This window comes from Oncorhynchus tshawytscha, linkage group LG05, assembly GCF_018296145.1.
Source record: "Oncorhynchus tshawytscha isolate Ot180627B linkage group LG05, Otsh_v2.0, whole genome shotgun sequence".
NCBI classification, from domain to species: Eukaryota; Metazoa; Chordata; class Actinopteri; order Salmoniformes; family Salmonidae; genus Oncorhynchus; species Oncorhynchus tshawytscha.
The window spans coordinates 82,836,371-82,852,287 of record NC_056433.1 but is presented as its reverse complement, the minus strand read 5'-3'; the positions used below and the strand labels follow the sequence as shown (position 1 = coordinate 82,852,287).

The 15,917-nt window shown below is 42.6% G+C and overlaps 2 protein-coding genes across 3 annotated transcripts in view; one reads left to right on the top strand and one right to left on the bottom strand.

Annotated features, from left to right (window-relative positions):
• Nucleotides 1-4,700, top strand: part of wwtr1 (WW domain containing transcription regulator 1) — a 75,785-nt gene extending 71,085 nt beyond the window's left edge. Inside the window, exons 4-6 of one of the 2 annotated variants that reach the window (XM_042322546.1) lie at nt 1,628-1,758; nt 2,389-2,504; nt 4,303-4,700. In XM_042322546.1, coding sequence (XP_042178480.1) covers nt 1,628-1,758; nt 2,389-2,504; nt 4,303-4,487 — 432 coding nt within the window. In that variant the 3' untranslated portion in view covers nt 4,488-4,700. Of the gene's footprint in view, nt 1-1,624; nt 1,759-2,388; nt 2,505-4,302 lie in introns of both variants that reach the window. The other variant, XM_024422619.2, reaches the window with a different exon arrangement.
• Nucleotides 4,701-7,533: 2,833 nt separating this feature from the next.
• On the bottom strand, nt 7,534-15,517 carry tm4sf4 (transmembrane 4 L six family member 4). The gene is made up of 5 exons (XM_024422394.2): nt 15,151-15,517; nt 12,276-12,365; nt 9,472-9,617; nt 9,029-9,216; nt 7,534-8,640 (listed from the first exon to the last, which is right to left on the bottom strand). The coding sequence occupies exons 1-5, from the start codon at nt 15,322-15,324 to the stop codon at nt 8,636-8,638; spliced, it is 603 nt and encodes a 200-aa protein (XP_024278162.1). The 5' UTR covers nt 15,325-15,517; the 3' UTR covers nt 7,534-8,635.
• Nucleotides 15,518-15,917: the final 400 nt, after the last annotated feature.

Sequence of the window (15,917 nt, the reverse complement as noted above, 5' to 3'; positions counted from 1 at the left end):
TACCTGCCCAAGGCTCTAACCACTAGGCTACCTGCCCAAGGCTCTAACCACTAGGCTACCTGCCCAAGGCTCTAACCACTAGGCTACCTGCCCAAGACTCTAACCACTAGGCTACCTGCCCAAGGCTCTAACCACTAGGGTACCTGCCCATCGCTCTAACCACTAGGGTACCTGCCCAACGCTCTAACCACTAGGCTACCTGCCCAAGGCTCTAACCACTAGGTACCTGCCCAACGCTCTAACCACTCGGCTACCTGCCCATCGCTCTAACCACTCGGCTACCTGCTCTAACCACTAGGCTACCTGCTCTAACCACTAGGATACCTGCTCTAACCACTAGGCTACCTGCTCTAACCACTAGGCTACCTGCTCTAACCACTAGGCTACCTGCTCTAACCACTAGGCTACCTGCCCAACGCTCTAACCACTAGGCTACCTGCCCAACGCTCTAACCACTAGGCTACCTGCCCAACGCTCTAACCACTAGGCTACCTGCCGGCCTGTGGACACACCACACACACCTACCTTTTAACCTGTCTGTTCACTACCATATATGTGTTGTGTTCAGTCCATACAGCTCCAATGTCACACACATCGACATTGTTATAAAGCCTCTATTGCGTGGAAAGCCCCTTCCCTTTACAGATACATTGTTATAAAGCCCCTTCCCTTTACAGATACATTGTTATAAAGCCTCTATTGCATGGAAAGCCCCTTCCCTTTACAGATACGTTGTTATAAAGCCCCTTCCCTTTACAGATACATTGTTATAAAGCCCCTTCAGACAGGGAGACTGACACGATCCAACCCTAGATACCATGTCAGGGCAGTGGGAGTTAGTTGTGCCCCAGACAGGGAGACTGACACGATCCAACCCTAGATACCATGTCAGGGCAGTGGGAGTTAGTTGTGCCCCAGACAGGGAGACTGACACGATCCAACCCTAGATACCATGTCAGGGCAGTGGGAGTTAGTTGTGCCCCAGACAGGGAGACTGACACGATCCAACCCTAGATACCATGTCAGGGCAGTGGGAGTTACAGACAGGGAGATGATCCAACCCTAGATACCATGTCAGGGCAGTGGCACAGGTGAAGGGTAGCATTGACCCCCCTCCCTCCTAGTTCCACCAGTGTAGACCTGTCTTTGTGTGTTTGGGTAAGGTTATCTTACGGCAGCAACCACAAACCTCTAACTTATCCCATAGCCCACTTCCTTTAAGACTATTAGCCAATCCCGTCCTGAGGTGTGTGTGTGTTTTCACATCATATAATTGCTGTGTAGTTCACACACTCACTACTATAGGGCTGCAAAAACACTGCTTTGTTCAGAAGCAGATTCTTTTAGGGACTCAGCAAATGTTTCTCAAGTGGTGTAGTACACAATGTGTTCCTGGATAATAATGAACATAGTTTCAGTAATCTTGAATCTCTCCTCTCACCCCTCTTCTCTCCTCTCCTCTCCTCCCCTCTCCTCTTCTCTCTCCCCCTCTTCTCTCTCCTTCTCTCATCCCTCTTCTCTCCTCTCCCCTCTTCTCACTCCCCCTTCCTCTTCTTTCTCCCCCTTCCTCTTCTCTCTCCTCTCCCCCTTCTCCCTCCCCCTGCTGCCTATTGCTTCCCCCTAGGAGGTGGCACTGTGTAGACAGCTCCCCGTGGACTCTGAGAGCATGGCACCAGCACCCACCCCTGGTGGCAACCCTGCCCAGCCCATGACCCAGGGCAACATGCCCACCAATGGATCTGACCCCTTCCTCAACAGGCAAGTGCACTCCTGATTCAATTCAAATCAAAGGGCCTTATTGACATGGGAAACATATGTTAACCACTCCAAAGCAAGTGTAATAGATCATTAACAAAGGTGAAATAAACAATAACATTTTTACAGTAAACATTACACTCACAGAATTTCCAAAATAATAAAGTTACGTCAAATGTCAAATTATGACTATATATGTAGCAGTATACTTCCGTCCTCTCGCCCGACCCGGGCTCGAACCAGGGACCCTCTGCACACATCAACAACAGTCACCCACGAAGCATCGTTACCCTTCGCGCCACAAAAGCCACAGCCCTTGCAGAGCAAGGGGAAACAACTACTTCAAGGCCTCCGAGCGAGTAACGTCATCAATTGAAACGCTATTAGCGTGCACCACCGCTAACTAGCTAGCCATTTCCCATCGGTTACACATGTATCGTCTTGTAATGATGTGCTTCTGTTTCTTCTCATCTGTCTCTCTCTCTCTCTTTTATTCCCCTCATTCTCCCTTCTTTCTCAACACCCCCTCTCCCCTCTGCCTCTCTCCCTTTTCTCCTTCTTCTCTCAGTCTGGTTATTAGACGGGATCAGTTGATTAATATGTTTTTTTCCCCCCTTCCTCTGTGATCCACAGTGGTCACTTCCAGCACTCCCGGGAGCAGAGCACAGACAGTGGCCTGGGGCTGGGCTGTTACAGCATCCCCACCACCCCAGAGGACTTCCTTAATAACATGGAGGAGATGGACACAGGTAGTCCACGTTCTCCCGCCGTCCTCGATCTCAAATTCAAGCTGCTTTATCGGCATGAAAAACATTGTGTCAATTTTGCCAAAGCAACCATGTGTTTAATACACATTGTAATAAAAAGAATGAACAATAATACAAATAAAAAAACAACAAAATGGTAGAAATATAACAAATAATAGTGACGATAAAAGGCTAAACATGGAAAATGGAACTGTCATCGTCATCATTACATCACTACTATTACTACTACCACAACCATTACTACCACTACTACCACCACCACCACTACCATTACTACTACTACCACCACTACCATCACCATTACTACCACTACTACCATTACTACTACTACCACCACTACCATCACCATTACTACCACTACTACCACCACTACCACCATCACCATTACTACCACTACTACCACCACTACCATTACTACGACTACTACCATTACTACCACCACTACCATTACTACTACTACCACCACTACATCACCACTACCATTACTACTACTACTACCACCACTACTACTACCACCACTACCATTACTACCATTACTACTACTACCACCACTACCATTACCACCACTACCATTACTACTACTACCACCACTACCATCACCATTACTACCACCACTACCATTACTACTACTACCACCACTACCATCACCATTACTACCACCACCACCATCAATATTACTACTACCATCACCACTACCATCGATATTACTACTATCACCATTACTACCACCACTACCACTACCACCACTGCCATCACCATTACTACCACCACTACCATCACTATTACTACTACCACCACTACCATTACTACTACTACCACCACTGCCATCACCATTACCATTACTACTACCACCACTACCATTACTTCTACCACTACCATCACCATTACTACCACCACTACCATTACTACTACTACTACCACCACTACCATTACTACTACTACTACCACCACTACCATCACCATTACTACCATCACTATTACTACAACCACCACTACCATCACCATTACTACCACCACTACCATTACTACTACTACCACCACTACCATCACCATTACTACTACCATCACTATTACTACTACCACCACTACCATCACTATTACTACCACCACTACCATTACTACCACCACTACCATTACTACCACCACTACCATCACCATTACTACCACCACTACCATTACTACTGCCACCACCACCACCACGTCACCATTACTACTACTACTACCACCACCACCACCACGTCACCATTACTACTACCACCACCACGTCACCATTACTACTACCACCACCACGTCACCATTACTACTACCACCACCACGTCACCATTACTACTACCACCACCACGTCACCATTACTACTACCACCACCACGTCACCATTACTACTACCACCACCACGTCACCATTACTACTACCACCACCACGTCACCATTACTACTACCACCACCACATCACCATTACTACTACCACCACCACGTCACCATTACTACTACCACCACCACGTCACCATTACTACTACCACCACCACGTCACCATTACTACTACCACCACCACGTCACCATTACTACTAGTACTACTACTACCACGTCACCATTAAACTGCTAGTACTACTACTACCACCACGTCACCATTAAACTGCTAGTACTACTACTACCACCACGTCACCATTAAACTGCTATCACTACTACTACCACCACGTCACCATTAAACTGCTATCATTACTCTCTCTCGAGCCCTCTCTCTCTCACTGACTGACTCCCCCTTCTCTCCCCCCTTCCCTCCAGGTGAGAGCATGGCCCAGGCGGGCAGTATGAACGTGTCTCAGCACAGCAGCTTCCCAGACTTCCTGGACTCCCTGCCAGGGACCAACGTGGACCTGGGAACCCTGGAGGGAGCGGACCTCATTCCCATTCTCAACGATGTGGAGTCAGTCCTCAACAAGAGCGAGCCCTTCCTCACCTGGCTGTAAACACACACACACACACACACACACACACACACACACACACACACACACCTTCTACAAACACACACACCACACACACGCCCAACAAACAGGACGAAAGACTCCAAGTATCTAAAGACTCTGTCTGTGCTGCCTTTAGTGACCTATTCAAATCAGCTTGATTGATTTTTTTCACGTGTCCAGTAATAATACCCCCTCTGTCTGGCCGACCACCTATCAATCTGAGTTCAGTTCAGGTTAAAGATATCTAAAGAGTATTAACCGAAGCCTTGAGAGAACAAAAATCAAATCAAATCAGGACACGTGTTAGTGGATACTGTAATGTAACAAATCAAAATCAAATCAAATCAGGACACGTGTTAGTGGATACTGTAATGTAACAAATCAAAATCAAATCAAATCAGGACACGTGTTAGTGGATACTGTAATGTAACAAATCAAATCAGGACACGTGTTAGTGGATACTGTAATGTAACAAAAGTTACATTTTGTATGTTCTGTAAGACTCTCCCCACCCTGGTTTTTGAATCACAATAGATCTTTTTTACAGCTTTCCTGTCTCTCTTGGTGTGACACTCTATGTGGAACAAGTACTTGGTGAAAAAAAATGTATTGGCGTCCAATGGTATTGCTTTGTCATGACTAAATGTATGCAGGGAGGCTTTTTTTTACCAATAGGTGGCGCTATTGCTTCAGCTACTGTAGTTATGAAATGGCTCTTTACTGGCAACAAGGCTGTCCCATCTGTAGGTTCTTAGTAGTGCACGTCTGTCGGCTACAGCACTGTAAACCTTCTTCTCTAACAAATGATCAATCACCAACAGTATTTTAACTGTCAGTTTGGGTTTGAATTAAAAATCCACACTGTTACTGTTGTTTCTGTTCATAAAAAAAACTGCAGATTCACTTCTACATCAGCATTAGTAGCCATGGGAACAAAGTGTGTTGTATACCAAATAATGTTTCCTGTTGTTCGCTACAATGTCACTACAAAAGCTTTAAAACTTTAAATTGTACTTAGTTTGATTTTTAAACAGAACTGTTTTTAGTTTTTTGTCATTTTAATAATTGTACTGCAATGTAGCTAATTGAACACTAAAATATCATGCCTCAGTTATGAAACAATGTCAAATTCTGTATTCTAATACGTACACTTAAAAAAATATATATATCATACTATAGTATTAGGTTTTTTTCTGATCTGTAAAATAGCCTACATGGGTTCTTTGCATCTGGTGCCATTTGACTTATAATATAGTTAGCATTTTTTGTATTTATCAAGAGCTATGATTCTATTCCTTTTTGTTCAATTTAAAAAAAAAAATTTAAACATTTTTTTTGTGAAATTGAGATTTCAAAGCACTACAAATCAGCAAAATGATTGAAATATATCTGATCATGAAGTGAATGTTGAAGTTAGATGATCACCAGACGTTTTTGTTTCTATATGCGTTGACGCTTGATAATCCTTCATACGCAAACTCTCCTTCATCTTCGGTCTGTTTTTTGGGGGGGGTTTTGCAAAAAGGACACTTTTTTTTTGTTTTTTTTCCCTTCTAATATCTGTTCTACGGGGAATTATGCAACAATAGTCTTTTCATGGGGTCAGAGGTTATTGTGCCTATATGTTTTTAGAGGATTTTTAGTGAATTGTCAGATTGGATTGGCATGGGGTTAGCATTCGGATCTTGTTTTTAACATGCCAACCCCACAACACAATCTGCTCTGATCTTTTTTTTTTTTCTACATTTGTCTCAGTTTTTGTATTTGCATGTTGATTGACATATTTGCTATTCCTAGCGTTAGGTGGTCTATAGCCCGACCTTATATTATGACTATACTGAGTCTGGTTACTATGTAGAATGTTAGAACTAAGAAGGCGAGGAAGTGATGGATCCTTGGTAGGGGCAGGTGAATTAGGGGAGGGTGAGGTTGTTGAGTTTAGGGAGGGTGAGGGGGGTGTTCTATGCACGCCAAAACACACTGGGGGTGTGAGAAGGGACAAGGTGAAGAGGGGCGTGAGAGGTGACGAGCTGAAGTGGGGGCACACAGTTATCACATCACTACCACCTGTGTCCTTGGATTGGGGGAAAGGGTGTGACGATGTGGTGTGGTTTCAGAGATTGGAGGCCTCTATTACCCAGGCATGGCCAAAGAAGGCTAGCTCTGACAGGGCTAGCAACATGCTAACTCGTGCCCATGCCCAGCTGACAGGGCTAGCAACATGCTAACTCGGGCCCATGCCCAGCTGACAGGGCTAGCAACATGCTAACTCATGCCCAGGTCCAGCTGACAGGGCTAGCTGACAGGGCTAGCAATATGCTAACTCATGCACAGCTGATGAAAAGGGCTCCAGTGAGAGGTGATGAGGTCTTTTTTAGAATCAAACAAGGTTATTAATCCAATCACACAGCTGCCAGTCTTGGTGTCTCTGTGTCAGGGAGGTTCCCTGTTTTGTGTTTTCGTTTGAATAATGTGCTGTTCCAGGCTCTAGGGTGGGAAACTTGGCAGGGCTGTCGGTGCACCATTACTGGGGACACAATTCAAGGTTGCACCAGTATGAAGGACACAAGTTAAATGGATGATAGCATTTGTATCAGATTGTCTTTTTGTAAATCTATACTTTGGGGGATATTACGACCAGATGAAAGAGATTCTATGAGAACATAGAACACAGAGGTGGTGTTATACCGTTTGAGGAAATGGTTTGGTGTGGAGCACATATTTTGACTAAAGGTGCATAGAGTGGCATGACATGGATTGGAATAGACAGGATGTAGCAATATATAGCGCAGTATAGCGCAATGGCTAGGCTACAGCTGCATGGTAGGATGGGGACGGGGGTGTGTTGTCAGTAGTTACAGGGTCTTGGAATGTTGAAGGCATGCTCATTGGTGGTGAAAATCAGACTAACAAAATGGCCGCATACTGTATCCTATCCCGGCAGTGTGGACTTCATTTTTACATGATGTAACCTCGGCAAGGAGTCTGAAAATGACAGTAACATGTTTTTAAAAAATAAATAAAGAATCAAATGGCTTCAGAACCGTAGATCTTTGTGTTGTTTTTATTTGTTATTGATGCCATTTATTACAGAAGATCACTCTTGATCACTATCACAACAAGCCACAGATCACACACAACCGTATAGGGAACCAAAAATGACCTACGAACATTATTACTCTCTAGGTAAAATAAGCTAGTATACAAAACAACATACACCCCCCCCCCACACCTTCGGGAGCAGTCCAATTACTTCCCACCAAGGACAACTTGGTCTACCCAGAGAAATGTATATAAAGTAAAAGTTTAATTTCATTTGTATTTATTTAGCTAGGATAATCCACTCAGGAACAATTGCCTCTGTTTTCCAGAGAGTCCTGGGTGAATGTTCTAACAAGAATGTAAATGTTCAGGTTCTACCATCGATATATGTAAATAGGGTTGGAGAAAGCTACATTGCAGTGTGTTTTGTATAATATAGCGGAACCCACCATAAAGTCGCTGAAAACCCGACACGACAGACTCCTTAGTAACCCTGTGGCGTTACAGTAAACATTGACACAGAGGAGGGAATCTCGTCATGTCCCTCCATCAAACAGGAACTAGCAAGAATAAAGTTATAAAATGACACCCACAAGCCTTCTCCGATAAGACTCACACAGGTGTGGCCCACAGTGTACACACACTCTGTCATAAACCTCTATGAAGGGGGTTTTCATGTGTTTTTGAATGTTGAAAATAATTTGCAATTGAAATAAGCCCAGAGACTAATATCTAATAGATGCCAAGTGTTCTGTCTTTTTAAGGTACAAACTAATATGGAATTATACTATGAAATGTTGAAAGTGCTTTTATGTTTTTAACATATAAGAAGTTTGATTTAATTACATTTTAAAAAGTTAAATATAGAAATACTTAATGTGGCTCTTAAATGTCCTCTGCTGTCATAAGACCGACCACCCAAGCAAAAGGCCATCAAGCTAGGTAGGTTTGGAAATGGTCGATTTTAAAAATATTTTTTTTTTTTTTTTTTTTACAAATATTTAACAAAATCATATGGACCTCATAGAAAGCCAGTCAGTGTTGTTGATATAAGAAGTCTTCGGTCTTCTTCTGAGGGGTTCACGGATCCTCAGACGGCATCATCACTACTCTGAAAAACAAACACAGGACAATAACTTTCCAAAAAGATTCAAATCAAGTCTTACTCAAACACACATATTTATACAGTGTATTGGTGTGTCAATCATGGATGAGCAAATTGTTGCTTAGCTTACTGAAGTTCATGGTCAGATAACACATGGCTGAGAGGTCAGTGACACAGGTGGAAGAATTAGGATCTAGCCCTTATTGGAGGGATGGGACTGGGGGTGGGGCTAGGTCTGGGACTGGGGGTGGAGCTAGGTCTGGGGCTGAGCAGCTCCAAGTCTCATATTTAATACATTTAATTAAATCAGGTGTGGTCAACTGGAAAAAAATGTGTACCAATTGGGTTTATGGGCTAGACTAGAGGTTGTTTCAATACAACAGGGTCCTCTTACCCCCACCACAGCAGCCGCAGCAGTCTCCACAGATGGCCCCGATGAGACCGTTGACGACCTGGATGGCACAGAGCACAACCTGCAGCAGACCCATGACCAGCAGCATGGAGAACAGAGTCAGGTGCCAGGTCACGATGCCTTCAGGCTCTTTACAGCCCTCCCACAGGGTGTGGTTATTCAGGTAGTCACTGGTGGACAACAGAGAGTTCAGAAAAAGTTGAATAAGACTCAGCACACTGCACATAAATTGTGTCATGTGTAATTCATGATGAATGCGGGTGAATGAGTGATTTACATAAATTGTGTCATGTGTATTCATGATGAATGTGGGTGAATGAACGAGTGAGTGAGTGAGTGAGTGAGTGAGTGATTTACATACATTGTGTCACAACATGAACAATGTATTACCAACAATGTGTTTGAGCGGTAAAACGGGTTCTTACCCGTTGACAAACGGATTGGTCCACAACTCTGTTGTGCCATTCGTATAGAGACATTTGGGTCCGTTGTGAATGGCAACAGCAGACACAATGAAGGAGTAGCCGGCCCCCAGAACCCCCACCCCAGCAAAGATGATAGAGGTGAACATCTGAGGAGAAGAAACTGATCATAGTTACAGAGGTCCAATTTAATCAATCTGGGTATTGAACCCAGTCTATCCAAGAAAAGTGACTTAAGAAGACCATGTTAGTCCACTGAGCTAAAACCTGTGGTAGGATGAACTAGCACTAGTCTTCAGGGTTCATACTGATGTTGGGATGGACTTCAGAGCCTGTATAAAGCGTCTCAGAGTAGGTGAGTACTGATCTAGGATCTGCCCATATAAATCTGATTCATTGTGATCTAAAAAGCAAAACTGATCCTAGATCAGCCCTCCTATGCTGAGATGCTTTGTGGATACGGGCCCAGGTCTCATACCGGGATCAGTTTGATACTGTATTTTAGCAAGAGTTATTTCCTTGAACTAACCAATGCAACATTGGGCAAACAATCAATTGATTATTTTGCCCAAAATCAGTTGAGAGCAACAGCACCCTCCTACGATGCAGTATGGTACCAGTGTGAGATGGAATGATACTATTGATCAGGTGGTAAGAGCTCTTTGTTTCTCCTATCTGCTGGCCACCAATATAATGGAGGCTCTGTCCCTAGGAGGCATGGGAAATGTCAGTTGAACTCCCTGCTTTGGGGCGATCAAAATCTAGGTGTTATATCTACTGTTTGTGTGTGAGGCTGGTTAGGTCTACAAGTATGGCACACTGCTTTGGATGCCCTGTGCTTTAAGGGTAAATTCCCAGACCTGAATTCAGCGTGCGTAAATGAAACATAATTCCCTTTCTATGCTCTTTTCTCTCTACATTTTGACCTTTAAACTGAACCATTTAGAATAGCATTCTAAATGGTGGAGATCAATGAGATCTCCACCTTGAAGATGAAGGTGTGGTGGAGCTGTGCCTCCACCATATTCTGACCGTGACATCATTCCCTCATAATTCCACCACCTTTTATTCACTATGAAACAATGAATAAGGTTCCAAATGGAACAACATCTATCTACTTTCTTTACCTTTATTTAACTAGGCAAGTCAGTTAAGAACAGATTCTTATTTACAATGACAGGCCTAGGAACAGTGGGTTAACTGCCTTGTTCAGGGGCAGAACAACAGATTTTTTTACCTTGTCAGTTTGGGGATTCGATCTTGCAAACCTTTACGGTTACTCGTCCAGCGCTCTAACTACCACCCTAACTACCACCTGCCGCCCCAACAATGAAGGTGTGGCAGAGCTGTGTCCACACCGTATTCTGACCGTGACATCATTCCCTCATAATGAAACTATGAAACGATGAATAAGGTTCCGAGTGGAACAACATCTACTTTCTTTTTCCTGATAAGACATAACACCAAATACACTGTCATTTACAACTTGATAAGAGCTATTGATAAGAGCTGGGTAAATGAGTAAACCGATTTGATAAAGGGATTGTAAATATAAATGACAATTGTTTTAGATTTATTTTACCTTGTAATTGATGGAGACCAATGTGAAACCAGTCATATGGAAGCAAAGTGAAGCATATACACATAGCACCTTTTCCACAGTAAGTTTATGAAATGCTGGCCTTGTAACTTGGGATGAAATGTGGAGACCCAAGCTATACGCTTCTGTAGCCTTGAGCAAATTACAGTGTAGCGTCAAACCTACCGAGTTGATTTATGATTTCTACAACGTTTTAATTATAGGCCCGGATCTTTCACTGTATATTTTACAATTTGTATCCTGTTAAATATTAGCCACTATCGGTAGCCACCGTCATTTATACCCACATACATTTATAAATGTCTATTTAGTGTTAGTTTCCTTAAATTTAGCATCGTTCCTTTAAATTGTTAGTTTACCTTTCTTTCCTCTGTCACGTTAGTGTGGTTGATCCTGAGGATCTCTAGCATTAGTGGATCATATTTGGCTAACGTATTACAAGCAGCCCAATAATGTGGGACATGTGACCTCTTTGAATCATCATGGAACACAGACCATACTGTAGCAGTTTAAACCTGGAGCCTGGCGCACGGTTCACGGTTCACGACGACTGGACCGTTGTCATCACAGTTCCATGACTAGTGAGGATTATTAGGGTAGATTTATAAAACTACTGTCCAATCCTTATTGTACACTTTTCTCAACATCCAATATTTTTTGGGATTAAACATGATTAGTCAAATCACTGTATTTTTGATTCACCAATATAACGAGGCGCTCCAAACCTGTTGTTTTTATTGATGCTTTTCTAACCCTAAATAATATTCAAGATCAGAGTATTTTTTAAATCTACCAATTGGTGCTGAACAGGAGATGATATGCATGTATTTAGATAGCCTTTTGTCATTCATCCCTAATATTCTGAACCGTTTTCGCCATGTATTCTAGTGAGTCTGTCGTTAAAGGTAAACCAAATTTAAAGAGATGGCTTTAGATAAATGTACTATTGTATGAAAAATCCCACGAGAAGATCTGTTGGCCAACAAGTGGGAGGGTTTTCAGCGGTTGAATAAAATGTATTCCGTGCACAGGGGAACCACGCCTGCAAAGCATTATGGAACTGCATAAGATAAGTCTGAGTACCATCTACTGAGAAGTGTGTCGAAAAGGCCTGTAGGACAGGTGTCTGAATCAGGCCCTTAACTGAATAGAACACCTACAGTATATAGGAAAGTTACTATGGATATGTTTGTTCCCATGTACTCACTGCAAATCTCTTTCCACAACTCTCATTGCCACAGCAACCGCAGCAGTCATTGTTTTTAAGGCCCAGGAAGACCAGCGCTGGGAAGATCATCTGCTCAGAAAGAGATACACAGCCATTAGGATACACAACTATTGGACAGGAAGACATCATACTACCCACAGCCATTAGGATACACAACTATTGGACAGGAAGACATCATACTACCCACAGCCATTAGGATACACAACTATTAGGATACACAACCATTAGGATACACAACTATTGGACACCCACAGCCATTAGGATACACAACTATTGGACAGGAAGACATCATACTACCCACAGCCATTAGGATACACAACTATTGGACAGAAAGACATCATACTACCCACAACCATTAGGATACACAACTATTAGGATACACAACCATTAGGATACACAACTATTGGACACCCACAACCATTAGGATACACAACTATTGGACACCCACAGCCATTAGGTTACACAACTATTGGACAGAAAGACATCATCCTACCCACAGCCATTAGGATACACAACTATTGGACACCCACAGCCATTAGGATACACAACTATTGGACACCCACAGCCATTAGGTTACACAACTATTGGACAGAAAGACATCATCCTACCCACAGCCATTAGGATACACAACTATTGGACACCCACAGCCATTAGGATACACAACTATTGGACACCCACAGCCATTAGGTTACACAACTATTGGACAGAAAGACATCATACTACCCACAGCCATTAGGATACACAACTATTGGACAGAAAGACATCATACTACCCACAACCATTAGGATACACAACTATTAGGATACACAACAATTAGGATACACAACCATTAGGATACACAACCATTAGGATACACAACTATTGGACACCCACAGCCATTAGGTTACACAACTATTAGGATACACAACCATTAGGATACACAACCATTAGGATACACAACCATTAGGATACACAACTATTAGGATACACAACTATTGGACAGAAAGACATCATACTACCCACAACTATTAGGATACACAACTATTGGACACCCACAACCATTAGTATACACAACCATTAGGATACACAACCATTAGTATACACAACCATTAGTATACACAACCATTAGGATACACAACCATTAGGATACACAACCATTAGGATACACAACTATTAGGATACACAACCATTAGGATACACAACTATTAGGATACACAACCATTAGGATACACAACTATTGGACAGAAAGACATCATACTACCCACAACCATTAGGATACACAACTATTAGGATACACAACCATTAGGATACACAACCATTAGGATACACAACTATTGGACACCCACAACCATTAGGATACACAACCATTAGGATACACAACCATTAGGATAATACCAGGAAAACAGTTCTAAATACTCCCTATAGCCAGACAATCATATTGGCTGGAATCAGATTAGTACGGAGTGTTTCTGTCATCAGGGACATGAAGGACAACAGCTTTAGAAGCAGAAACAAACTGGCAACGTTGAACACTGTGATCATTTCCTAAACTTTTCCTAAAATTCTAACAGTGCTGTAATCACACAAGCATAATGGACAAGACCCCCCCACAAAGGCTTTCATTTTGATCATTTCAATTGCACCTCATATAAAGATTCTACATCAAACAATACACTCACTGGTACAAAATCTTGTCCTCAATATTATCACTTAAGTTAAAGGAAAACACTTGTCGTTCTCATACATTTGGTTTCTGATTCATACAGAGGACTTGTAGTGAAGACGTGAATGCAATATACAATATGCATGGACACAGAGCATAATAGACTACACATGATTTCCACCAATCCCACTCCTGACCTCTCAATGAATATCCTGACCTCTCAGTCAATATCCTGACCTCTCAATAAATATCCTGACCTCGCAATCAATATCCTGACCTCTCAGTCAATATCCTAACCTCTCAATCAATATCCTGACCTCTCAATCAATATCCTGACCTCTCAATCAATATCCTGACCTCTCAATGAATATCCTGACCTCTCAATCAATATGCTGACCTCTCAATCAATATGCTGACCTCTCAATAAATATGCTGACCTCCCAATCAATATGCTGTCCTCTCAATCAATATGCTGACCTCTCAATAAATATGCTGACCTCCCAATCAATATGCTGTCCTCTCAATCAATATGCTGACCTCCCAATCAATATGCTGACCTCCCAATCAATATGCTGACCTCTCAAACAACATCCTGACCTCTAAATAAATATCCTGACCTCTCAATGAATATCCTGACCTCTCAATGAATATCCTGACCTCTCAATGAATATCCTGACCTCTCAATGAATATCCTGACCTCTAAATAAATATCCTGACCTCTCAATGAATATCCTGACCTCTCAATGAATATCCTGACCTCTCAATGAATATCCTGACCTCTCAATGAATATCCTGACCTCTCAATCAATATGCTGACCTCTCAATGAATATCCTGACCTCTCAATAAATATCCTGACCTCTCAATGAATATCCTGACCTCTCAATGAATATCCTGAGCCTAGATTGTGTAGAAGGAAACAAAGCGTTTTAAAAGGGCCATCCATCTCACTAAAGCCATCCTGTCATGTAGACAGAACCTCCAGGCCAGTAACTACACCTGTATCTCTACCTAACTGTTCACCTGTTTTCTGATAGACTCAAGCCAAATATTTATAATGTTCTATGTTTCACCACATGTTGAATAGAGATATTCAAATACAACCGTTGAAATGAGACATTTTGATATGAAAGAGTTACAGTATTGGAAGTTATTTAAAAGCCCCATTCCTAAAGCCCTGGCATTTTCCACTCCCCCAGTAACAGTTGACTTACCATAACACCAGATCCCATGATACCCCCAAAGTAAAACACCTCATTGGTGATGTGGTTATTGTCTTCTGCGACCAGCCCCCCAGGGAAGAAGAGCAGGATGTTGCAGAGAACACACAGGATGGCCAGGGGGATCAGGGTGATACCCAGACACTTGGCAAAGCTACCCGAACACATGGTCGGTCGATGGTTCACAATCACTTCAGCAGCTAAAACAGTCGCACAGCACAGGGCCAAGAGGGATTCTCTAAAAGTCCAAAGGGCTCCCACACAAACTCGTATACACCTAAACTGTACTGTAGGTTCCTATCTAGGACTATAGCCTACCTGTCCTGAACCAGCAAACGGTCTCAAGTCCCTCAGATTGGGGAGGGGTATATATATATATATATACACACACCACTGGCTGGATGATGATGTCATGATGGCACTGCCTTAAATTGAATTTACAGCAGTTGTGCCATGGCAACCATCTGGTCTGGTTAATATTCTACTAAAGGATTTGTCTGCCTGGCCTCAGCCCTGACAGAGAGCGAGGCTGGGCTTATTAAACACATTGGTGACTTATTGGAGTCGTCATCTAACGACCAAGAAGTTCATCTATGTGTGTTGTATCAATTGACTCTATGTATTTATGTGGAAGCAACACTCTCTACTTTCCCCTCGGGGACAATAGATTCAATCCTATCACATCACACTGGGTTATCAACAGGAGTACGTTTGGGATAATACTAGTTTTTACCTGCTACTTTACTCTGGGGGTTACTCTA